At 45.3% G+C, this 25,561-nt stretch overlaps 1 protein-coding gene across 1 annotated transcript in view; it reads left to right on the top strand.

The window, feature by feature from the left end:
* LOC138468215 (xanthine dehydrogenase/oxidase-like) overlaps positions 1-25,561 on the top strand; it is a 551,126-nt gene that overhangs the window by 137,336 nt on the left and 388,229 nt on the right. The window contains exons 2-3 of the mRNA XM_069608675.1: positions 7,954-8,011; positions 13,855-13,951. Of these exons, the coding sequence (XP_069464776.1) occupies positions 7,954-8,011; positions 13,855-13,951 (155 nt within the window). The remainder of the gene's footprint in view (positions 1-7,953; positions 8,012-13,854; positions 13,952-25,561) is intronic.

Here is a 25,561-nt window from a genome sequence, read left to right as displayed (position 1 = left end):
GGTCGGTGCTTCCACTGGTAGCCAATGAAGCGAGCTTCTAGCCTCAGAAACATGATTTCGGCAAGACAAACCAACCATATCTCTAACAGCCCAGTTGCTAATATCCTGCTTACAGAGAACAACCAAAAGACTACTGCAGTAGTTCAAGAACATGACCCCTTCCAACTCTAAAAGTGAGAAGAACGGGGCCATGAAAATGTTGTAGAGACATCGGGACGTACTTGCCCCTTGAGGGACCCCAAAAAGAACTCGGAGTGGGGAAGCCTCTGCCTCATCGGAGCATAGTCTGCTGTGTCTATTGTCCAAGAAGGATGTGATGCAGGATACGGCTGTGGGCGAATAATTGGCAACTTCCACCAATCTAGAGATCAATATCGAGTGTTCGACCAAGTCGAATGCCGCTGACAGGTCCAAGAATATTAAAAGGGAGAGAGAACCCTTGTCTAGATGACCCAGGAGTCTAGATTTCAGCTTCAGAAGTGAGGTCTCAGTGCCATAGCTTGGTCTAAATCCAGATTGGTGAGGGTTCAGAATAGGATACTGAGAAAGGTGTTCTGAGATTTGGCCATAACCTACCCTTTCTAGTATTTTTAACAAGAAAGGGGGATTTGAGATAGGACGTTAGTTAAGAGGATTGACCCTAGGTAGCCCCGTTTCTTTCAAAATAGCAGTGACCATAGTCTGTTTTAGATCATCCGGGACATTGCCAACATGCAACGAGGTGTTCACAAACTTACAAATGGCCTTAATGAGGGATGGTGGACAAGTTTTTAAGATCAGGGACAAACAGGAACCGCCTCTGCAGTGAGTTGCTTTCAGCTGTTCAATAACTTTCTTCAAGGCCTCCTCCGATATGGGTTAAAAATTAAATTGTGCAATGGCCGGGTTACACGTAAAGGGCTTCTGGGAACAAGTATCTACCGCAGATGGAAATCCTTCTTTTTACCAAGTATGTTCCTTCTGATACCTTGGAGTTTTTCTTGAATGCCATCTTGTATTTGCTGACACCACTTGGCATCTTTTAAAACTATTTGATCCACAGACTGTGGAACTAGCTCTCACTCTTTTAGAATTTTAAAGATTTCTTTAACATCCGACTGTGTATTTGATATTCTAGTATTATGAAATTTCTTTTTTGTTTCCAAAATGGCCGATTTATAATCCATGGCTAGGGTTTTATAAGATGCTAAGGATACTGGACCAGGGGATACCTTCCAGCAGTAAAACCCCTTCAGGGTTTGGGCTTTTTGTTTTCGAAGCTCAGCGGTAAACCAGGGTTGACTTTTATAACGCTCTTCATTTTGTTTTTTTTTTGCTTCAGTGGAGCAAGTGTGTTAGAGATAAGGGTCATATTTGAAGCTAAACAGAGTGACATGACATGAAGAGGGGTATCATTCGAAAAACTGAGATTGTGATCTAGTAAGGGTTCAATATTCGTCAAGCTAAACCGTTTTAAGTTGCGTGACAGGACAGAGCATTTCAGCTTATTCTTTATTTTCATCGAAAATGGTGCTGCAAGGGAAAAGTGAACAAAAGCGTGATCAGACCACGGGCAAGATAGAGTCGAGACGTTAGGGCAGGTATCATTAAGGACCGAAAGCCAGTCCAAAGTATGACCAAGCACATGTGTAGGTGCAAAAACCTGCTGCTTAAAACCTATATCATATAGGGACTGTTGTAGGTCAGCAGTAATCCCCATTTCCGACTCTATGGGAATGGGGACACAGAAGCACTGGCAGCATTGTTAACGGTGCCAGTGCTTCTGTGATGGCTTTGCCAGCCGTGACCACTGTGCCCGGCAGGGTCAGACCTGTCGGGCACAGCGGCTCTGGCAGGGAAATCCATAGTTTGCCAGGCTGGAAACAACAGTGCCTGTAAGCTTACCGGCACCTTTGTCTCCGAACCTGTAAACTTAGAATGGGGCCCTATGACTAGCATCAGAGACTAGGGGCCTCCTTAAACGGAAGGCAGTAAACCATGGTGCTATTAGCACCATGGTTGCCGCCGGCACCATACCGGTACCACCATGGAGAAAAGGGGAATTACCACCCCATTCCAAGGTTGGCGGGCGGTAATTCCCCCTTTCTCCATGGCCCTTCCCCATTTCCATTTTTGCCCCATAGGGGCAACCCTTACCGCCTTCCGAGGCCCTAGGTCTAGGAGGAGAGACTAGAACTAGCATGAGGGGCTAGAACTAGGGTAAGACACTATGGGCCTCATTATAGGAATTGCGGAATGGGTTAACGGGCTCCGCTAATGGAGGCGGGCTCGTTAACACCATTCTGCAATATTATGAGGTCCCCTCGCGGGATCCGATAAGGACGCCTGGTAAAACCAGGCCTCATTACCGGGTTCCGCGAGGGGACCAGGGAGCTAACAACGGGCCGGTCGTAATCGGCCCGTTGTTAGCTCCCGCTCCCATTCCTATTGAGCCCTATGGGGGCTCAAATGGGAATGGGGAAGGTCTGGGCCCGGGTTCCCTGAGGGAGGAATTACCGGGCCCTCCGAACTCGGAATGGCCCGGTAATTCTCCATTCAGGGAACCAGGACCCGGTTTTGGAGGCAGCCATGCCCTTGTTAAGGGCATGGCTACCGCCAAACCCGTAATGAGGCCCTATGTCTCAGAGTCCATAAATTAGAGGATTTGTGGTTTTCATACATGCTTGTACTGAGATCTGCTTGAGACAAAAGCATGGTAAGTGGCAGGATACACAAAACAACAGTCTGGGCCTCATTACGACCCTAGCGGTACAGAGTGAACAGCGCCGTAATAGGTGCCGGCGCCGTTCACTCCGTACCGCCGCATTGCGAGTTCCCCTTGCGGGACATGGTAAGCACGCCTGGGAAAACCAGGCGTGCTTACCGGGTCCTGTGAGGGGAAGAGGGAGCAAACAACGGGCCATCTCGTAATGGCCCGTTGTTTGCTCCCTCTCCCATTCCCATTCAGCCCTATGGGGGCTGAAATGGGAATGGGGTAGGACAATGTCCGGTTCTTTTGAGGGAGGAATTACCAGGCCTTTCGAACTTGGAATGGCCAGGTAAGTCCTCATTCCGAGGTCCTGGACTCCGACGCGAATTCGGCGGCAGCCTTGCAACCAATAGCGGCATGGTTACCGCCGGACTCGTAATGAGGGACTCTGTGTTGCACCCAATGCCTGCCCTCAGCATTTCCAATTGCAATGCTAACCAACTATTATGCTTCTTAACAGCCCATCCCTTTTCTCTTCTCTCTGTTGCCTTGCTTTGGTCACAAGATAATGCTAAAGTACCACCATGTGTGAAAGAAAATACCCACTGTTAAGCAAACCTAAGACACAGTTGTGAAGAAATAACTCACTGTCCTGGTTTAATACCGAGCTTCTCAGGCACTTTTATATCAACAGATTGACCTCTAACTTATCTTTGTATCTGTGCATGCAACAGCGAATAGCATGCTGGCCTTGAGAGAAGGCAAACTCAGGGTTGTCTCTGTAGAGAAATGAACCAGCCGTGTTCTGGTCTTCATGTGCAGCCGTGCAAACCTGGCTTCAGGCAATCAATATAGTCTAGCTCCATACACTAAATATGGTCGCCCATAGGTAAATACCACACCGCAAGCTATACTGCGACTTCTGCTCATTCTCACTTGTACTGTTCTAACGCTGTGATCTGGGCGTTGTCATAAGTGTAAAAAATAAAATAAATAAATACCCTCTCTTTTGCTTTCTGTATTCTCTTTCTCTCTCTCTCTGTCTCGCTCTGTCTCACTCTGTTTCTCTGACTCCATATCCGTGGAAGGCGCATGTTGGGCGGCGATTGGCACCCTAGCCATTAATGATGGCAGTGCGACCAGAAAAAAACACTGAAGTCTTAAAAAAATGGTGTGGAAGAGGGTGTGCTGTATTGCTTTATTGTTAAAGATAGAATAAGAGCAGCAGCGACAGCGTCATCCGTTAAGCTGGGGATCAGCGTTGTATTTGGAGACATATTTTGTCATTGTGTGTGCCCTGCAGGAATGTCACCATCACACTGAGAGCTCAATGTCTGAACGGGGGAGGAGGGAGGTGAGTATAGTCTCATAAAGGAACCAGAGGATAAGGCTACAGGATATAGACATTCATTTGCTATTTTCTATTTTTTGTCAATTATTAGCATCACACAAAATTTAAAAAAAAATGCTTTAATACAGAAGAAACAGATCCTTAGTTTTAATCTGAGTGTGGCCATTTCCAAGAAGAAGGATGTTTTGAGAGAGTCAATGGGGTGTATTTGCAGCCAATTTAGCCATTTTAAAAAGGAAATTATGTAATTGTACTACCAGTGTAAAGTGTGTCTTTTAAAATTTGATACATACTCAACACAAATATTAGGGCTAGGTAACCATCAAGTGGTACATTCCACCAGATAGCCCAGTGATTTACTATTTTAGATCATGAGCTTTCTTTTCTTTCTAAGGATAACCTGCTTAGAGATCCCATGATAGAGCAATCATTATGTGTTCAAGCTCTCTCCCATGTATTATTATGGAAGTAACTCCATCTCATACAAAGGAAGCAAAATATAAATCACATATTTATATTAGTTAATCACAGTATCACTGTATGGTAAAGAAAAGGGACACACAATGATCATGCAAATTAAAATAAATGGTAAAAAGTGAGGTTAGTTCATAAGTGATATGAGAACAATTCAAAACACTGGGTTAAAGGACCCTGAGTTCTCCGAGTTCTAGTATGTCAATGCTGAACATTCTTTATAGTTTTATATTCATCCTAACCCTCTATAATGTTTCAACTGAGCTCAGAGCGCAACATGATCAGTTCTTCCTCAGTTTTAAAAACATATCTACAATGGTGACAATGTTTCGACCTAGTGGAGAAAATTCACTGGTCTTTTCATTACAGAAAAGTGGCCTTCATCAGGATTAATACAGCAATTATCACGTTTAATGTTTCAGATATGCTTCTCCTAGACTATGCCTATGAAGACACAGCAGAAAGAGAAGTGTCTCATGCTCATGATGATGATCTTCCTTGAATTCTAGTTTTCTTATATATAAATGAGTGGGGCATGATTCCTTCTCTGGCCTGATAACCTCAGCACCATTCAAACTAGTTGAAACCCTGTCCTGAAAAGAATTGAAGAGAGAGACAGAGACAATGCTAAGTTTTCCAGTGTACATAGTCATTGGGCCTCATTACGAGTTTGGAGGTAGCCATGCCGTTTTTAGCGACATGGCTACCCCCAAACTCGGGTCCCGAACAATGGGATTTACTGGGCCATTCTGACATTTGCGGGCCCGGTAAATCCCATTTTCGGGATGCGGACCCTGTACGTCCCCATTCCCATTTGGATGGGAATGGGGAGGATGCTAACAACGGACCCGTTAATGACTGGCCCGTTGTTAGCATCCTGGTCTGCCCGCGGGTGAGGGTATGCACATCTGGCCAGACCAGACATGCATACCGTGAGCAAACTCGTAATGTGGCAGCACAGTATGAATGGTGCCGGTACCTTACTGGCACCGTTCATACCGCAGCCGCCAGGGTCCTAGTGAGGCCCATTATCTAATTTGGTAACTATATAGAGACTTAGGGCCTCATTACGCGGAAGGCGGTAAGGGTTAACGGTCACCGGTAATGGTACCGGTGACCGTTAACCCTTACCGCCTTACTACGAGGTCCCTTTGCGGGACCCAACATTAACGGCTGGTGTAGACCAGCCCTTAAAGTAGGAACCCGCAAAGGGACCAGGGTACTAATTACGGTACCGCAATTTGCGGTACCGTAATTAGCACCTTCCCCATTCCCATTATGCCCTATGGGGCAAAAATGGGAATGGGGAAGGGCAATGGAGGAAGGGGGAATTACCGCCCCACCAACCTTGGAATAGGGTGGTAATTCCCCTTTCCTCCAAGGCGGTGCCGGTAATTTACCGGCATGGACCAAGGTGCTAATAGCACCTTGGTCCACCGCCTACCGTGTAACGAGGCCCTTAATGTTTAATAAAAACTATACCACCACATATCATAATTAGTGGGATATTGGGTTCAAGGTTTGGAGATCTGTCACTGATGCCTATCAATCCATCATGATCTGCTTATATTTCTGACTTGTCTTCATCTTAATCATCCAGGCTCCAATGTTTGATGGTAAATGTAACCAATGGAGAGCCTAATCAGTGAAACACCTCTCATCTTATTATCTGCCAATGTATCTGAAAAATATTACGCTTTGTCAAATTTGTCAATACAAATATATAATATAATGTATATCCCAAAATAGTCAATCCGGCCAAGCGGACATGCAAACACTCATGCCTCATAAAGACGATCTCTCAAGTTGTGTACCTGTTTCTCTTCTCTCAGTGCTAGGCTTAATCCGAGCACCCACGTTTTGTGTGTGTATCCTGAAGAAGTCAGTGCCCTCATTACTCTGCCCAGCAGCACCTACAGGGCCCACAACCATAAGAGGAAACCCATTCTCCTCCAAAACCCTATCAGTAATCAATATCCTTATCCCATGAGAAGCCAACATCATCTCCCCCTCCAAATCCCTGCCCAATTTAATAATTTCAGTTCCCTTCTTCTTCGGCTGGACAAACAATTCGGCCTCATTACAAGTTGGCAGGTGAGGAATTAACATTCTGGTTTTAACATATACCAGCAGGTTTCCGCACCTGCCAGCTATAAGTTTGCTGGTGGTGTAGAGGATTTAACAACAGCTAAGAGCTGGAGGTAATCCTGACACCATACCGGTAATAATTGCCTGTAATACTGGCAAAGTCCCCATGGAGTCATAGATGACTCCATGGACTGGGAACTAACGCCTCATACCGGCACTTGTAATCTGGTGGAAATTCCACCAGTGCCGGTAACGGTAATTCCATTTTCCGGTATCATGGCAGATTTACCTCTCAATTCAGGCTCAGAGCAAACTTTGGATGCCCTTAGGCAGGCTGAACAGATTGTCCTATACATTGCCATGGATATAAGGTTCACCACAAAGCGTTATTAAAGGACATTAAATCAATTTATTTTCATCTTAACTAGTAGAACGCAACAAGACTAATCACTTCAGGCACTGTTTAGCACTACTTGCCATGAAAGAATCAAATGTAAAGCAACAAAAAAATATCAGTGAACATTTATTTCAACAGCATTTATTATTTTACCAACTTGATCAATTTTCATAAAATTCAGCTTGAGGCAAGACAATTGACCAGAGAACTACATGCCAGATGTGAGAAGGATTTGTCCCTTTTTGTCAAATGTAGGAGCAAGTGAAAGCAAGTGAAAATATATCCATGATGTTGATACTGTATGTTACCTTATTTATGAATTCTTTAGAAAGTGTGTGTATAGAGTGTGTGTATATTACAAACATGTCAATGTGTTGAGGATATGTCAATGTTGTTACACAATACAGAAAACATATGAGATGGTGATTCAGAAAGATGTTACTGATAGTAACTCTGACTTAATCATGAAGAAGGGTTATTTGAGTCACATGTTGCTAAAAGAATTTCTGTCTTGCTCCTTGAAAGAGAAGACTAGGTCAGCATTAAGACAGAGGTACGACCATTACCCTCTTTGTAAAATGCATGGTTTCTCTTCTGTTCTGGTAAATTATTTAATGAATCAGCCCTATGTGAGATTGGCTGTCGCATTCACAGAGGATCATTAGAGACTTGTGCGATCTGCTGAAATGCTTTCATATTTATAGCTTTCTAGTAATTGATGAATTCTGCAAATGCTTTGAAACAGTAATATATATTAGCAATTGCGCTTTTATTCATTTAGTCACTGATTTCATATTTTTACAAGGGCTAACATTTGAGAAGTATTTGTGTCAGGCGTTTGGGAATTGGGAGACATCAGAAATATTTTTCCAGTCAGATGGAGAACAGATGTGCATATCTATTAGGTTTCATTGCAGGAAACTACTATTCATTTTGCATTTCTTATTTTTTTAGGTTGTGGAGAAACATGCAGAACCTGAAATGACCCTGCTAGCCTACCTTCGGAGAAAATGTATCCAAACACTGATCATCTACTTTTGTAACAATTGGATGCATTTAAATATGCTGTGATCACTGGCCAAAGCCATTCAGTTGGTTATTTTTTTTTATTATCAATTGTATTGTTTGTATATAAACTAGGAAGTGTGTTATACAGATCTCCATTCAGCAAATTTTATGAAATTGCAGCCTCAAGTATGAAAAGTTCACAACTCTTTCAAAAGGTTTTAAACAATAATGAAAATAAATTCAAAATGCTTTTTAAAAGACAAATATCAGATACCCAAGGGTGGAGAATTACTGTTTTTCGCTGGCTTCATTATATTTCTCTCTGTACTGGAACCCAGCTGTGAAAGGATTCCCTCCAAAGATTTTACAATTTCTGAAGTACATGTCTAACATATTTGGGGTGCAAATTGTTTGCTTTGCAATGCGCCCCAAGAAGATTTAATGATTTTTTTGCATTTCTTTCCATTTATTCTCATATAAGAAAGAAAACATTAATACATTAATACCGATATTGAGGGATTTGGGATTTAACCGATGTCACCCTGCTTTGTATTATTCCTTGTAGGCCGATTTCTTTTAATTGTCTGGGTCCTTTTAATTTATTTTTGTTGGGTATTAAAATTTAGAAGCACTTTATTGCAAAGCGTATACTGATTCTACCAATTAATTTTACTAACACTACTTTTTTTATTGCAGATATTGGAGGTCATCACGACCCAGGCGGCAAGGGTTAACGCCGTCGTTAACCCTTAACGCCTGATTCCAATTTTAACGGCTGCTTTTAGCAGGCGTTAAAATCCATGGCGCTAAACCGCCTTGGTGCTAATTACGGCACCGTAATTTACGGTGCCGTAATTAGCGTCTTCCCCACTCCCATTATGCCCTATGGGGCAAAAATGGGAATGGGGAAGGGTAAATGGGAAATGGGGATTTACCGCCCCACTCACCTTGGAATGGGGCGGTAAATCCGCCATCCACCATGGTGTAAACATAGTTTACACCATGGTGGTAAAGTTGGTGTACTTACCGCCTGGGTCGTAATGACCTCCATTATGTTTTTTATAGATTGTGTATCTTGATGGTTGTTTCAATTACATTTTTTATATCTGTTTTTTGTAAACGTTTTATTGAATGTCTTTTTTCAAAATTAAACTCACAAATGAATGAATGAATGAAACATGTGTACTGTACTTGTGAACCACTCCACTCTTTCTCCTGAGAGTTAAGCCTGGGTTGTTGAACCACAACTTTGTTGTAGCTTGTCTGTAGTGAGAGTCTTGTTGTGTGGAATGTGGTGAGGTCACTATGGAAGGTTGGAGGTTTGAGTGGGGGAGTGTTCCAGGTCAGTTGGATGGGGATGCTGGTGTGTGTGGATGGCCAGTGTTCATGTCAGGAACTAACATGCTCATGACTTACCTGGTAACCTGGAATAAACTTTGCCTGAAGTTGCACAGGACTCGGTATCCCCCTTAACCCACAAAGCTACTTCAAACTACTATTTAGAGAGCATGGTGAGCTTGAGGGAATCACAAGCAGTACTGAAGTCAGGCAGGGCCCTGGCCATAGGGCATCTGGCAAACCTTCATAACAGCCAGGCTATCTCATCTGCATGACTCCTGCCATATGGCTATCTCCCTTCCTCCTTCGAACAAGCATACACTGGTATTCAACTCCTCACTCCTACTTTCTTATCTATTCTACACTTATAAGGGCCTCCTGGGCATCCTGATCCCCCTTAATTCTTTCTTCCTTGACCTTGAGATCCTACTCGGCTCCCTAGTCACTGAGGACACCATTGCCTTCATGGATTTCAAACTGCCTGAAATCTCAAGTGTCTACTGGCTGGAATTTGATTACACGCTGTAAGACTACTCTCTAGCCACTGCTAACAACCAAGCTCCACCACCATGTCAACACTCTGGGCCTGATTCATGGAACGTTTTCCTATGGGAATGCGCCATCATAAAACACTTCCATGAATAAGGCCCTCTAGATTGTATCTTCCAATCATGCTTCCTCGCCTTGGCTGTCCTCTTCATAACATCCCTTTCCACACAACTATTTCCGCCAGCATTGTCACTATCCACTCTCTCTCTCTCTCTCTCTCTCTCTCTCTCTCTCTCTCTCTCTGTCTCTCTCTCTCTCTCTCTCTCTCTCTCTCTCTCTCACTATCTCTCTCTCTCTCTCTCTCTCTCTCAATGCCAACCATAACTGTCTAGCTCATCATCTAGCAGAGGTAAAGAAATCTTCCAGAGGCACTCACTCCATCCCAGATCTCCTCCACTGAACAGACCTTCTTCGGTTTAATATCTGCCCTTATTTCTCCACTTGAAAACAACTACCCTGCTCATAATTTTACTCCCTCTCACCCTTGCCCACCAACATAGATCACTCCTGAATCTACCACTCAAAATAAGCATCCCATTGAATCTTTGTCGAGCAGTGCAGGTTCCATTCACTTTCGTTCCTTGCCTCCTACAAGGTGACCCTTTCCACTCCCTTAACAGACCTAGACGTTGCTAAGCCGAGCAGCAACACAAACCTTATCTCATCCCTCAGGTCGTATTCCTGTTGACCCTGCACTATCATTCAGGCCATGCTGACCTCCTGACTATGTTCCATCACCTCCGCTATCTCTTACCCTTTATTTAATCTCCCAGAGCTTTAGGATCAAAGATACCGTAACATCCTCACTCAGATTCGTTCATCCTCCTTCACCTTACCAACTCTAACCACTTCTTTATCCTTACTTGGCTGTCTTACCACCACCCCTGAGCTGTCGCCCTTCCTTTGGCCAGCTTACTCTCTTAGGCATCCTGCAGTGAGGTGGATCTTTTTATAGCAAAAGCAAGGTATGAACGTATGACTCTTACCTGCTGCTTCCTCCCAATCACAATTTCCTGTTCCGACTAGCAACTCCATCATTAGTTGCAAAATATTGACCTTCCTTCCCATCTTAGAAACTCTCCACCCAATAGCCCTGCCAATTACTTGGTATATACATGCTTTATTATTCTCAAAATCCAATTTTCTCCCAATATTCTAGTGCCAGGGCAGGACAGAGTGTTCCAGGGAATAAAAGTAGCTAGTTGTCAAATGCTTCACAGTATCCACAGGGAGTATGACCATCTGCACTCTTTACTCCTCACAGTGGCTCTGACATCAGCCACTGAGATGGCTTGATGAAAGTGTGGCGGAAATAGTTGCCTTCACGGCCTGGGAACTTACAGAGCCAGCAGGGAAGTGCTGGCCTTTGCTGGAGACTGGGGAAGTCTCAGTCTATTTGGAGAAAATGTGGTGAAGAAATTGTGTACTTTTTATAAAAGGATTGATATGTATTGATGGAGTGATTTGGATGTGGCAAGGAGTGAAATAAATAAATAAATAAATAATAATGGAAAGGGTTTGTACAATTTTGCCAGGTTTTTAACATGGCATATTCTGGTTTGGGGATGGAGATGTTGGGCCCTACATAACAACAGACATTTGGAAATTATTCTTTGTTGAGACTATACTGGACAAAGGAACTAGGATGGAGCACGTTGGCTTAAACAGACTCAATTTCTCAAATCTTTCATCTCTTTTGGATTACTCCATCATTCTTGCGCCTTCTGCATCAGGTCCAACTCCTCTTGCAACTTCCATGTCATCCATAGGGTGCGTGATCTTTCATCTAGCAGACCTCCCCTCCTGCAGCCGCCACTGTATGTCATTACTACAGTCTCCCTCTTCCACACTGCACTTAAATTATAGGACATGGGATATTCAACTGCATCACCAGGTACATGGAGATCATGGGACCCTGCAATCCTCTCCATTCTCGTTTCCAAAGGAAACTTTACTAGCCTATGTCTACATCTTTCTCACTAATGCAATCTACTCAAAACCATCTTCTACACTGATCTTTCTCAATCCCTCAGCTTTTATTCCGTCTACTCTGTTCCTTTATCCAGTCTCTGCATCCAGGACTCTGCCCTTGATTGGATTGCGTCCTACTTGTCTGACCAATCCGTCTCTATCTCTTGGAACACAGGCACCTCTAATCCTACCGCTCTTACAGTAGGTTTCCCCAAAGGTTCTGTCATTGGTCCACTAATATTTAACTTCTATACCTCCTCTTATGGTAAACATATATCCTCTTCTGGTATCTCATATAACTATTACACACTATTCCTGAGCAACCCTCAGATTTTCTTCTCCTTCCCATCCCTTATTACTAAATTTAAACTGTCTCTCTGCTATCCACCAGTGGGTGGCACTTCAATGAATCATGTTATATTCTTCCAAGATCAAAGTGGTCTGTCTCTCTCCCTCCCACCTTTCATCCTCTCCCTAAATAGCCTTTTACCCTGCCTTCCCTTACACCATTCCTGAAGACTCACAAGCTTGGGTTCCTCTTTGAACGCACACATAAACTTCGCCAATTCATTACCTCTCCTTCCACAGCATCACATCCAAATCCATTGAACATTAAGAAGACCCTCTTTCTCCTCACTCCAACTCTCATGTACACTCTTGTACTCTGCTGCCTTCACTCCTCTGCCAGCCTCTTCATGGCCCTCCCCATAGGCCTTTGCTTCTCCTCAAGTTAATGAGCTCAGCTTTTCAGCACCTCCTCTTTACAACCTTCCGTGCCCCTCTACCACTGCATCTACATTGGTTGTTTCTCGATCTACAATTGTCTACTCTTCACATTTTATTTCTGACATTTATTTTTGGTCTCATCCTGTAACTGGTTACCTCTATTTGCTTGAACTCCTCCTCTTCCAACGACACAACATTATTCTGCAACAAACTAGTATAAAAGAACACCAACCATTACAAACTAGGACCATGGTTCTACAAGGTTCCACATGGGAAGAAAACACCCCTCTGCGCTGGACAAAGAACACTTGGAAAGAGAACTGCATGCAGAACTCAGGGTACTCCCAGTCACCATGCATCAACACAGCAGAAAAGCTATTTATCATCCTTCCTCTCCATTCTCTAACCTAATCCCCCTCTGTTTCAGATTGGGAAGAGCACTTGAAGACCATGTAAATGGTACTATAATCTAACATAATATTCTACATTTGAGTTTCATGCTACCATCATTTCACATTCATGGCCCATATTTATGTCTCCACATTCCCTTAATAATTCATCACGTTTTTTGACTTCTTCACTAACCATGATTGCGGATTGGCAGGCACGCAGCAATGGCAATATGCTGGTGTGGTATCCAGGAATAAGGTATATCCACACCAAATGGTTTTCTGTCTTTTATTAAGGTTCATCCAAATGCCCCTGTCTGCAATCAGGCTGCATCAACTACCTGTGCTTCACCAAGGTACCTCCCTAGAAACATAGCTGACATTCTACTATGTCCTAATACAACAGCCTGGGCAGGAGGCCCAGTCTGAACATCAACAAACAGCTTTGAACGAATACATGTGTACATATGCTTCGGTATTGCTGTGACTGCTAGCCAGTACCAATTTGAATGTACATTTATACATAATATAGATGTACACAATATAACAGCTGGCTACTACATAACCTTTTATAAAGTGTGTTTTGTCAAATCCGTATGCCTCTTTGATAAATATGTGCAACATACAAATACAAATGTATACATGTACCAAAGACCTAAAAAATAGTTCAATGGATACAATTACTATTACTGCCCCATATCGTAATCATGATGAGCTGGAAAGACAGAACAATGAAAAACACATGAAACAGTAACCCCATTTTCACTGATTTTGTCTTCTCCTCATTACATGAATTTAGAAAATCAAATCTTGCAGAACTAAGAATGTCTTTGTTGCCACAAAATGCTATCTTCCTTGACCATTTTTCTTCAAGTGGGTTTACAAGGATCCAAGCTGGGCTGCGGTGAAGGCGGGTGCGGCGCATGCACCGTAATGATATCTCGATATGACCAAAACCAGGAGAAAATAATGTATCCTTTGTAGACTGTTAATCGATATCTAATCTTCCAGCTCAGAAAGGGGGCAAAAGCCCTAATCCCTCAGAATGTTAGTGGATGCAAATGTAATAGAATACACTGGATCACATCCATTCCATGCATATAAAGAAAGCAATGTTCAATTATTCCAGTAAAGAATTGTAAACAATTATAATGCAGCTTGTATTTATCCTGTTCTATGCTTTTATTTCAAAGAATTTGATTGAACTATCACAATTCACTAGGAAGGTAGACGGAACAACCTTGTGATGGGCATCAGGAAGCAGTGGCTTTTCAGGTACCCGCAGAGTGGTGTGAAGAAGTAAAGGGTGGTTTGAATACACCACAGCCTGTATTCTTGATAGTGGGAGGAAGGAAAGCTGTCAAGATGGGTGCCCAGCGAAGTGCCCAGTTCAGAATATTGGAACACTGTGATATGAAGTACCACGTTGAGAGGACCCTAATCATCTTTCGACCTAGAACTTCTTTTTTCCCAATGTTCTAGCATCAATGGCATCAAATGAAATGAAGCAGATGTTTGAGTTAAGTTATTTATTACTTCATTGGATGCCCTCAGATGGAAATGAGGCATTCAGTGTTGCATCATTTAGGCATCCCACTTTATCTATAGATCCCTGTTACTCATTTTCTTCCTCAAAATTATTAATCTGAGTTTCCCACATCTCGAGTGGTTTGAGTCTACAGAAGGAGCGGCCAGAAGAGTGACACATGGAATTTAGACAAAACTTAAGATTGCCCCATCCCTTCCATTGTCAATCCCTCTCTTTATTGCACTACCTGGGCAGGTATTCTGGAGTGGCGTATTGCTGTTCTGCAACTCCTGTTGTGAGAACAGTTTCTATTTCATAAAAGGTACTACTTTCTCTATTGGTAGACTTGCTGGTGTGGTAGACATTGGTAGACTCTCATTGGTAGACTCTCTATTGGTAGACTTGTCATAGAGAAGAATTTGACTAGAGGTATACACAAAAAGGATGTTAGGGTTCATTATGAGTTGGATGGTAATACGGCTGTGGTGTTGGGCGGAACTACTGCCATATTACAAGTTGGCCGGAAGCATGCACTCGCCATTCGCGGTAACAGTAATTAAGTCTTCGGCAGGCTATACCATGCTGGTATAGCAGCGGTGCTCATCTGAAATCATGAACTCCCCGCTCCAGTATGGGAGTTGGGTGCTTTCGATAGCACTACGGCAACACAGCTACACAAGCATGGGTCTGCAAGGCTGTCCCATCCCGTTTTGGCACAGCAACCACACATGTTTGCCACCACCCCGTTGGTAGGAGAATAGGGGCACCAAATATTTTCTTTCCTCGGGCGCTGCCGGGGCTAATGGCAGAATGGTATAGAGGGGTGGGTGGGCAACTGTGCACATACCCATGCACAGCAGTATGAATGTGCATGGGAGCATATGCAGCAACGTGCAGCACCCATGTGTGCTGAAAAAGGCTAAGTGCTAAAGTGCAACCCAGCACAAACGTATGTACAGGCCACCTTGGCAGCACAAAGGCAAAGAGCAGATGCCAATGGGGTGTACACCCTCAGCAGACAATCCCCCCACCTTGCATGATGGGGGGTAGTGCATGATGACTAAAAGCATGTCATTGTTCACCCAACAGGTTCACAGGCGACTCAGGAGGAGGAGGAGGATGCAGGCCCATCTACATCTCATCGCCATGCCTCCAGGGCAACACTAACAGCCACCAACCCTGCACTGCCCAGCGATGGAAGGGGAAGGAGAAAGGGTAGGATTGTGATACCTGGGCCCAACAGGGCCACACATGCCAGCGCCAGCACCCGATGGTATTGATGAAGACACAGCTGCAGGTACTTCACCCCTGGCATCTACAACCATCCCCCAAAAGTCGGCCACTGTGGCTGTGACAGGGGAGCGAGCTGCTGGCAGGTGCACAGAAGTCACAGCGCACGCACCCACCCAGCTGGACCTTGATACCCCCTCGTCACCTGGGTGGGACACCCAGCCACACATGGGCAGCATGAAAAGCAAAACAAAAGAGGTGATGGCTGCAAGGTTTAGAATTGATCTTTACCTCTGGCATCGCTCTGGGCAACCCTCAAGACCACCGTTCTTTGCCTATCAAGCCATTGGCAGCATGTCCAGGAGTCAAAGGGAGACATAGATGGCAGGCACGGCTCACCCTGCTTCAGTCCCAGCCCTTCCATATACCCCATACATCACAAGATGCCATGTGGAGGAGGTTGGACGCTATAGAGCAGTGCCAGGTGCGCTTGGAAACACTTGCGGACACTCAAGTCCAACACCATCAGGCCATTCGTGACTGTGTTCAGGGTGCCTCATGGAGGATAGTGAAGGCCATGGACCGGAACCGATGACAGGCTCCTGTTACATCTGTCACAGCTGTCACCGGACAGAGGGTGAGGGAGATGACAGAGAGAATCTCAGCCTTTGCCAAGGCTATGCAGGCTAACATGTTCTTGACACTCCAACATATCTGGGGGCTAGAGTAAGACCAATCCACCTCCGTCATCCCGACAGAGGGATCATTGCCCAGAACCTCAAGGTGCCGCTCCATACGCAATCTGGCCCCAAAGGTGCTGGAGGAGAACATGTGGGTGTGTTGCTAGCCTGTTGGGGCAATGTTCATTGGCAACTTACTATAGCATTGTCCATCATGTCCATGTCCTGTGGGTTATAGGCTGTCATATTTGCAGTGAGAGGGCAGGTCCTGCGCGCACAGGGCCTTGACAGGGCATCCATTGTTCTGTTGTGGCAAACCCCGCCCCTCTTCACATTGCATTTCAGTAGTGCTGCGAGTTTACTTTGTGTGATGGCACTTGTACTCACCCAATATCCATGTCCATTGCCCTCTGTGCCGCTCCATATACGCAGACAGTGTGCTGTTCGGCAGGACCATGGCATCGTGGGTGGGACCATGGAAGTTGGCACAGCAGTGTGTGATGAAGAGGTCAGGATAACAGGTGACCTGTACATTCAGGGGGTGATTCTTCTTCCAGTTGCGGTATACCTCTTCAGATGCCTGGGGGGAACCAACACCATATGGGTGAAGGTCCCAGCAGCATTGACATTGGGAATGTGGTCTACTGCATAAAAACCTGCATTCAATGCATTCTCCTGCACCGAAGTGGTGGGCAGGGAGATGTGCCGGGAGACATTCCGCATGAGCACATTGGAAAATATGCGCTGGGACATGTCGTTCAGAATGCCCACGGTGTGTTGGAAAGTGCCAGTTGCCAGGAATTGCAGCATGGCTGAAGCTTCAAGCTGGATCAGGGTGAGCAGCTCAGCTATGGTCTCCTTGTTCTGCCGGTACAGGGTGATTAGCTGGTTGTCAGTCAAGGTCCAGGATGAGTGCCTGACCTCGGGTATGAGCGCTTGCCTTACATGGCATCTCCTCCTCGTCCTCCTACTCCTTCTGCTCCTCTCTGCACCCTGTTCCCTGTGATTCTCCTCCTGCCTCTGCAGCTCAATGTGGAACAGGAACAGCAGTTTGTCCACAATCACAAGAGCTAGTGATATGATATGAAAGGTTATTTATAACTCACTTGATACCCAAGGTTTCTAAGCGTGGACCCGGGGATCGAACCTGTGTTGCTCCTTGTCGTCTTGCTTCTAAGGCGAGCACGTTTCCCCTGAGCTATCGTCCTGAGATGTGGCAACCTTCTGTTGGAAAGTGTGTTTGGGGAAGGCGTGTGCCTTATGTACCCTTCTTGAGTGGATTAGGTGCACATGTGGCTTAATTTCTGGCACCTTTAAGGTGGAGGTCACTGCAGAGTGTTTTTGGCAAAATGACTGCCCATTTTATTGCAGTATTTTGGTTATATTCCTACTTATATTACAGCAGAAATACTGTTTTGTATCTGGGTGGTAATTCCGCTAGCGGAATTAGTGCCGGGGTTGATTCAGCCATGTGTTGGAGGTAATTCCGCCGAGGCTGATTCCGCCGGCAGAATTACAGCAGATTTATAATTCGGCAGTACAGTAAACGTGGCGGTAATTCTGTTACTGCCACTTTTACCGTATACTGCCCAACTCATAATGCGCCCCATTGTAATAAATACAATCCCCCCATTTCAAATTTAGAATGCATGTCATACTTAATTTCACTTTCACTTTTTAAAATGTACAGAATGCATGGTCTGGGGTTCCAGCAGAAAGAAATCCATCAAAACCCTTGTGAGTCACGGAAATAGGACATTTAAGTAAAATACTAAAGGGATTGAGTATTCATGTGAGTTTCTCAAGCTCACATGATAATAACACAGGGTAGCTTGAGACTTCTCCTTTTCAGCTGACACAGGGCACGCTAGCAAACATCAGAGACATGCAGTCCATCTCACTATGCTACCAGTTCTTTAAAAAACGACTTGCATTTTGGTTTACTGATAAATGCATACAAACATTTTTTTATTGGGTTTCTAGCTTTACTTTTTAAGTGAAAAGAAGAAACAAAAGACATCTATGCAACACCACAACCTTTTGCTGTTTTTTTTAACCTGAACTGAATTTTGAAGATATGTAACACCTTTTTGCTTTCCTTTCTTGGCTCATCTGTTTTAGGGGCACTGATGAGTCCCTATGGCTATCAGTGCAGGGGGACTGCACCCATCTTCTTACAGTGAGGTGAGCTAGGGGCAATGTCTATCGCTCTCTTTTGTTTTAGTAACTTTTATGGTTTTTGGCTTGTATGATGCATCCAAGGCAGGCTAGTGACAGTGGATATTTTTCGCATGCACTTTTGCATTTTACTGCACAATGGGCCTCATTCCGAGTACATCGCTAACCAATGGCGCTATTAACGCCTTGGTTCACGCCGTACCCGGACCGGCAGCGCCTTGGTGGATGGCGGAATTACCGCCCCATTCCAAGGTTAGCGGGGCGGTAATTCCCCATTCACCAAGGCTCTTCCCCATTCCCAAATGAGCCCCCATAGGGCTCAATGGGAATGGGGAAGATGCAAATAACGGTGACCGTTCATTACGGTCACCGTTATTGGCTTGGAGGCCCCTTTACGCCCTCGACTTTAACACCTGCTCAAAGGAGGCGTTAAGGGCGAGGGCGCAAAGGGAACTCGGAGTATGGCGGTAAGGGATCACCCCCACCGGTCTCGTTACCGGTGGCCGCTATCCCTTACCGCCATACTCGGAATGAGGCCCAATGTCTTTTGGAGTACCATATACTCTAAAATGGCTGTGCAATGAGATTTCACCCTGTCCTTTGGCCATCTTGTCCTTTGGCTTTCTTCCTGCTCTCACAGGGCCAGATATGCCATATATGGGAAGCTCATACACCGAGAATGCCTAGGCTTTCCCAGGACATGCAGCATGTGATTGTGGCCGGATGTGGGGGCTGGAACTGCCTGGTCCTAGTCCACATCCTGGTCAGAGAGTCTGTTGCTGGGCAGATGTTGTGGTAGATGGGGTAGCCGGAAGCTGTCCATGATTGGACTGCCCCTGATAGTTAGAATAGTGCAGATTCTTATCATTGGTGGCCTTGGCGCAACCTCTGCTTGTATTTAGAATACAAGGGGGACTCCTACAGTTGTTCCTGAGATCGAGGAGCATCCTGCTAAAGACTCATGGATCGTCGTCACAGCCAACCAGCATTGCCTTCAGCAACCATCCTGGCAAAACCCTACTCCTTTGTCTGATCTCCTGAAGGGCTTCCTTGGTGCTTTAACCCCTCGACTGGTTGGAATAACCAGCCCTGACCCCTGCATGGGGATACTGTTCTTCAGAGGTGTTCGTGGACCACCCTCTAGACTGACCAGCTCCCGTCTTGTCTACCTCGTTGCATCGGTTGCTGGCCAGAGTTTGGACTAGAGACTCCGGAGACCATCAAATAATGAGACAAGAGGCCGGCCCCTGCAGTTGTAGCTCTCCAGCACGTGGGCCAGCTTCTTTGTCTCCACCACAAGGGTCGTATTCCATCATTTCATTGCAGCTGTCATCGCTGTCTCGTGCCGGCATTGTGTCTTAGGGATCCTTCAAGGCTGTCAGTATCATGGTGGTCCATCCTTCATTTTGCCATGGTCATACAGCTGTAAACTGCCAGGAACCATCTCTGCAAAGTACTAGCTGTACTGAAATCCCAAAGCTGAAAGTGACCTCTGCACCAGAGTCCCCTGGATGCCCTCCGACAGAAACAGACAAAGAAATAAATGGACCCAGCGGATTCAGAAGCTTCAGAAGCGGTTTCAGACAGAATCAGAGAACAGGGGGTGAGTTAACATACCTGTTTCTACATATCCCCAACTTCATAGATTTGAACAGAGGAAAAATCCTGACCCTACCACTCCCCTGCCTGGTCGTGACCAGTGGACGCCTGAGCTAGGTTGCCCCCGGGGCTTCCATTTAGGTGGCATGATTTGGAGCAGACATCCTGAGAACTTTGCTGGCTTTGTTCTTCTTTACTTGAGACATTTACACCTAAATGTTGGCTTTGTCAGCACTTCTTCAGCCTCCTTAAAAGACTCATAGCTCCCTCTGTACATGGTTACCTTTGGGTCTTGTGACTCTTAGGGATGTGCCCATCTCTTTTAGCAAAGAAAGGACTTTTTAAGTATAAGACTGTTATATATAGTCTTGTACTTTGTCACTGGCCTGGAGTGATTGCCAATAGAATGTGATGTATGATGCAGCCAGGAGAATGTTGAGTGCATCAGTGTATGAATGTTCTGAGTGAGTCAGTTGGGGGCCTGAGCTGGAGTGAGTGGATGGCCGGTGGGTCTTCTCCTTCATGTGTACTGTACTACCTATCCCTGTCCTTGTCCTGTCATCCAGACTACTGTAAATACCTGAGAGTAACTGGAACTGTACATATTGTACTAATAAAGCATACCTGGAACAACATCAGTCTCCATAGCTGGTCTGTGTGTCCCTTGTGACTAATAAGAGACTTTATTACAAAGACTCTACTTGTTTAAGGCTGTGTTTTATGTTTTTCTTCTTTTTTTTTAATTACTTAACTGTTTTGTAACTGTTTGTATGCTTGCCTTTGATTTCTTCACTTGGTTCACTATATTACAGTGTTCTACAGATCTGTTCCAACCATGTGCAAAGTAAAGTGTTGGTGCTGTGTAGCCAGAGCACACCAACATTAATGTACATATGTTAATAGCTTATGTTTAGTAGTGTACCTATTTGTGATTTTTAATTGATAAGAGTTTGTTCAAGGCCTAACAAATTTGGTGTTTGTATATGCTCTGTCTCGCTTGAATTATTAAGAGTGCTCTGTGTGTGCTTAACTCCACCCTACACCGCCCTCACACTTTCCTTATTGCTCAGTCACACTAACTTGATAGAATTTGTGTCTTTCTGTTCACCACAATAGGGTGGCCTCTCAGAATCTTTACATAGGACTGATTCTGAAAATCAATCTTAACACCGCCTAAAAGTCATGCCAAATGAAATTCTTCCAAAAAATACCAGCTTTTCTCATCCCCAATCCAAAGCATTGCTCCCAGACCCCCTCCCCCACATTTACATTATATCCAGGGGTTTTCTTCCATTAAGATGTCTTTACGCAAGGTTCACATGGCAGTACATTCTTAAATGACCTTCCTAGTTGCTGCACAAACCTCTGATAAAAGGCGCATCTAACTAGATTTCAGTGCCTTATATACTTCGCATACATTGCAGCATACAATATGACCTAGATTTCCTGGAAAAGCACGTCCAGTCCTGTCTTCAAGTAGTGTTCCTGAAAAAGCACATGTTCCCGCAAAAGTACGTACAGGCTTGTCTTCAAGTATGATGGCGCCTCATGATAAATCTGTTCACTAGATATGAACCTCCATGATATTATTGTTCTTACACAAGCCAAGCCAAAACTAAGGGCATACATAGTGTTACGATTATGGATACCTCTGCTATTTACACGTTGCACCAGCATTCTGGTGGAACATCAGAGTGACGAAAATGCTGGTTGTGTGTTGGTTGATAGGTTTTGTGGTAGCTACTGACCTCTCATAGTGACAGGTTGCAGTGTCCATAGCAAGCGCTGCCAGGTGCTCCCTTACATTCATTCTACTAGGTCATCATTTAACCAGGAGGCCATGCAGGGGTGGCTGACTAGCATGCATCTTTATCTTTAACCAGGAGGCCATGCAGGGGTGGCTGACTAGCATGCATCTTTATCTTTAACCAGGAGGCCATGCAGGGGTGGCTGACTAGCATGCATCTTTATCTTTAACCAGGAGGCCATGCAGGGGTGGCTGACTAGCATGCATCTTTATCTTTAACCAGGAGGCCATGCAGGGGTGGCTGACTAGCATGCCTCTTGATCTCTAACCAGGAGGCCATGCAGGGGTGGCTGACTAGCATGCCCCTTGATCTTTAACCAGGAGGCCATGCAGGGGTGGCTGACTAGCATGCATCTTGATCTTTAACCAGGAGGCCATGCAGGGGTGGCTGACTAGCATGCCCCTTGATCTCTAACCAGGAGGCCATGCAGGGGTGGCTGACTAGCATGCCCCTTGATCTTTAACCAGGAGGCCATGCAGGGGTGGCTGACTAGCATGCATCTTTATCTTTAACCAGGAGGCCATGCAGGGGTGGCTGACTAGTATGCCTCTTGATGGCTGCACATCCCACTCGTCACCATGTGCCAAATCACACAGCGTCACAGTTGGCAGCAATCTCTCCTTCCAATAACATATCAATAAAAAAGCCCCACCAGCCTTGTATCAATTACCCGAGGAAACCCTTCCTGCCACCTGAGGATTTCAGAACTACAATCCAGGCCCTGCTAATCTCACCCTTCAATGGAGGGTGGACGCTGACATCCCTGTCACACACCTAGCACCCTTTATGACCATTCAACATGCTGTGGCATGCCTCAAAACAGGAGCTAAAAACATGTCAACACCTTGTACCCAACTTTAGAGGCTACCCGTGGAATCCAGGGCACTCTTGAAAGCTGCCTGTGTCAAATATAACTCAAGTAGCGGCCGAACACCAGCCTACCTAGCCACAAAACAAGCAGGTTGAGATGGGATGTGCTTCTTTAGGAGTCAGACCATTGCACATCTCAAGACTAAACAATAAACGGGCCCTCTCTGTCTTCCTCAGCCCACTGGAACACTATCCCGGTCACCATCAAGACTGCTCCAATGCTCCTGCAGTTCAGGAAGGAACTCAAGGCCTCACCTCTTCAAGGAATGTTGAGTAGTCATGAAGGGCCCGCCACTCCTAGGTACATACCACTCCTGCAGTATAGGATATCCAAGCTACTATAGCCTCCCCTCCACCAATCTCTGTCAATGTCAAATTGACTGCACAGCTCCCAATTGCTTCCTAGCTATGTTCACACTATATGCACCTAAATACAAACACATCCAAAAAACACGAATACCAACCCCCCTATATGCTACTGCTGGACCTCGTTTCAGGCAGTGCTAGACTGCCATTCAAGTGCAAGACCTTCAGGATCCCCTACTTGAGGGCAGGAGCCATAGCAGGCTGTGGGAACAAAGCGCAGGTCTGGAAGCTTCTCACCTGCACTAAAGATGTCCTCCACTGAACAGTCATAGCTTTTCCCTGTCTGCAAAACACACTGCCATAACTCCAGAATGTGTATAGCAGCTCGACGTAGAGCAATAGTGTCAATGAAACACATTGATGGTTTAGATGTATTCATATTCATTTTAGACTACAACCTTTTGAGGAGATGTGTGATTACCAGTCCTCTGTGTATAACCTTCTCAGTAGTTTCCCTTCTCTTTCCCTTTTATTTGCTAACCCATGATCCTCCAGAACTTTGCTTTCCTTGTGTGTAACAACTCAATGGGCCTCATTACGAGTACAGTGGTAGGGAGTTAACGGCACTGGTAAGGATGCCAGTGCCGTTAACCCCCTATCGCCGCATTCCGAGGTCCCTTAGCGAGAGCCGCTATGGGGCCAGAACGCTATTTGCGGGGCCGTTATTAGCTCCGTCGCCATTCCAATTGAGCTCTATGGGGGCTCGAATGGGAATGGGGAATGGTTTTCAGAATGGGGACTTACCGGGTCCTCCAATGTTGGAATGACCCGGTAAATCCCCATTCCGACTACCCGGACACGGGTTTGGAGGCAGCCATGGCGCTATTAGCACCATGGCTTCAGCCAAACTCGTAATGAGGCCCAATACAATGAATACATTTAAAACAAATACCTTTCACTCAAGGAAAGAAGCATGAGATTGATTATGGAAGATCAAGGGTTGCTATTGGCAAAGGTTTTTTCCTCTAACACATCACCTCTCCAGCCATGGATGTTTTAAATTGAATTCTCATTAAATTCGATGTACCGTCCACACGTAATTTAAGAATATGCGTAAACTCTAAGGGCCTCATTACACGGTAGGCGGTAACCATGGCGCTATTACGCCATGGTTGCCGCCGGTATTTTACCGTGTCCGCCTTGGTGGATGGCGGAATTACCGCCCTACTCCAAGGTGAGCGGGGGCAGTAATTCTCCATTCACCAAGGCCCTTCCCCATTCCCATTTTTGCCCCCATAGGGCATAATGGGAATGGGGAAGGTGCTAATTACGGTACCGCAAATTGCGGTACCGTAATTAGCACCAAGGCCCCTTTGCGGGTTGGTTTTTTAACGCCTGCTAAAAGCAGGCGTTAAAGTACCAACCCACAAAGGGACCTCGTAATAAGGCGGTAAGGGTTAACGGTCACCGGTACCCTTACTGGTGACCGTTAACCCTTACCGCCTACTGTGTAATGAAGCCCTAATTCCCCAAATCATTGAAATATCCTGACATTAGCTTTCACCTATTTCGGCTAACTTCCCTTCTCATTGTGAGTTTGGTGAATGATATCAAGGCAGCGGACGGATGGCAAGCCGGAACTTTAGATGGTCATTGTTGAGAGCTTTTTGTGTTCTTAACCAAATCACAAGGTCTGAAGGGATACAATAAAAGACGCTCAGCAGTAGCATATACATCCATGCACATACTGTGCTATGCTTTGGCATGGGTAGTATAGCTTAGTGGTACGCACTCGTCTTGGAAGGAAAACAATGCAGAACAACACAGGTTTGAATCCTGGGTCCGTTCTTAGACACCGCTCTCCAGTATTAGGCGCGTTATAAATAACCAATTACAATTAGAATTACAAATGCAAGCCATGAATATTTAGGCTGGCCTCAACAACCTACCACATATCAAAAAACCTAATCAGCTTGTCACGCTACTCATGATGACTAGGTAATAGGAGCTTTTGCACAAAGTGAAGAGTAATTTGATGTTTGTTGATCATTCTGAAAACACTACAACACACGTTGGCTACGGGCTGCGAAGAAGCAAGACCATACTGCCCATGCCTGAAGCTCCTCCAATGGCTGCGAAGAAGCAAGACCATACTGCCCATGCCTGAAGCTCCTCCAATGGCTGCGAAGAAGCAAGACCATACTGCCCATGCCTGAAGCTCCTCCAATGGCTGCGAAGAAGCAAGACCATACTGCCCATGCCTGAAGCTCCTCCAATGGCTGCGAAGAAGCAAGACCATACTGCCCATGCCTGAAGCTCCTCCAATGGCTGCGAAGAAGCAAGACCATACTGCCCATGCCTGAAGCTCCTCCAATGGCTGCG

This window comes from Ambystoma mexicanum, chromosome 4q (genome assembly GCF_040938575.1).
Source record: "Ambystoma mexicanum isolate Mex_15411 chromosome 4q, UKY_AmexF1_1, whole genome shotgun sequence".
NCBI classification, from domain to species: domain Eukaryota; kingdom Metazoa; phylum Chordata; class Amphibia; order Caudata; family Ambystomatidae; genus Ambystoma; species Ambystoma mexicanum.
The sequence above is the reverse complement of the archived record's forward strand: the minus strand, read 5'-3'. Positions and strand labels throughout refer to the sequence as shown.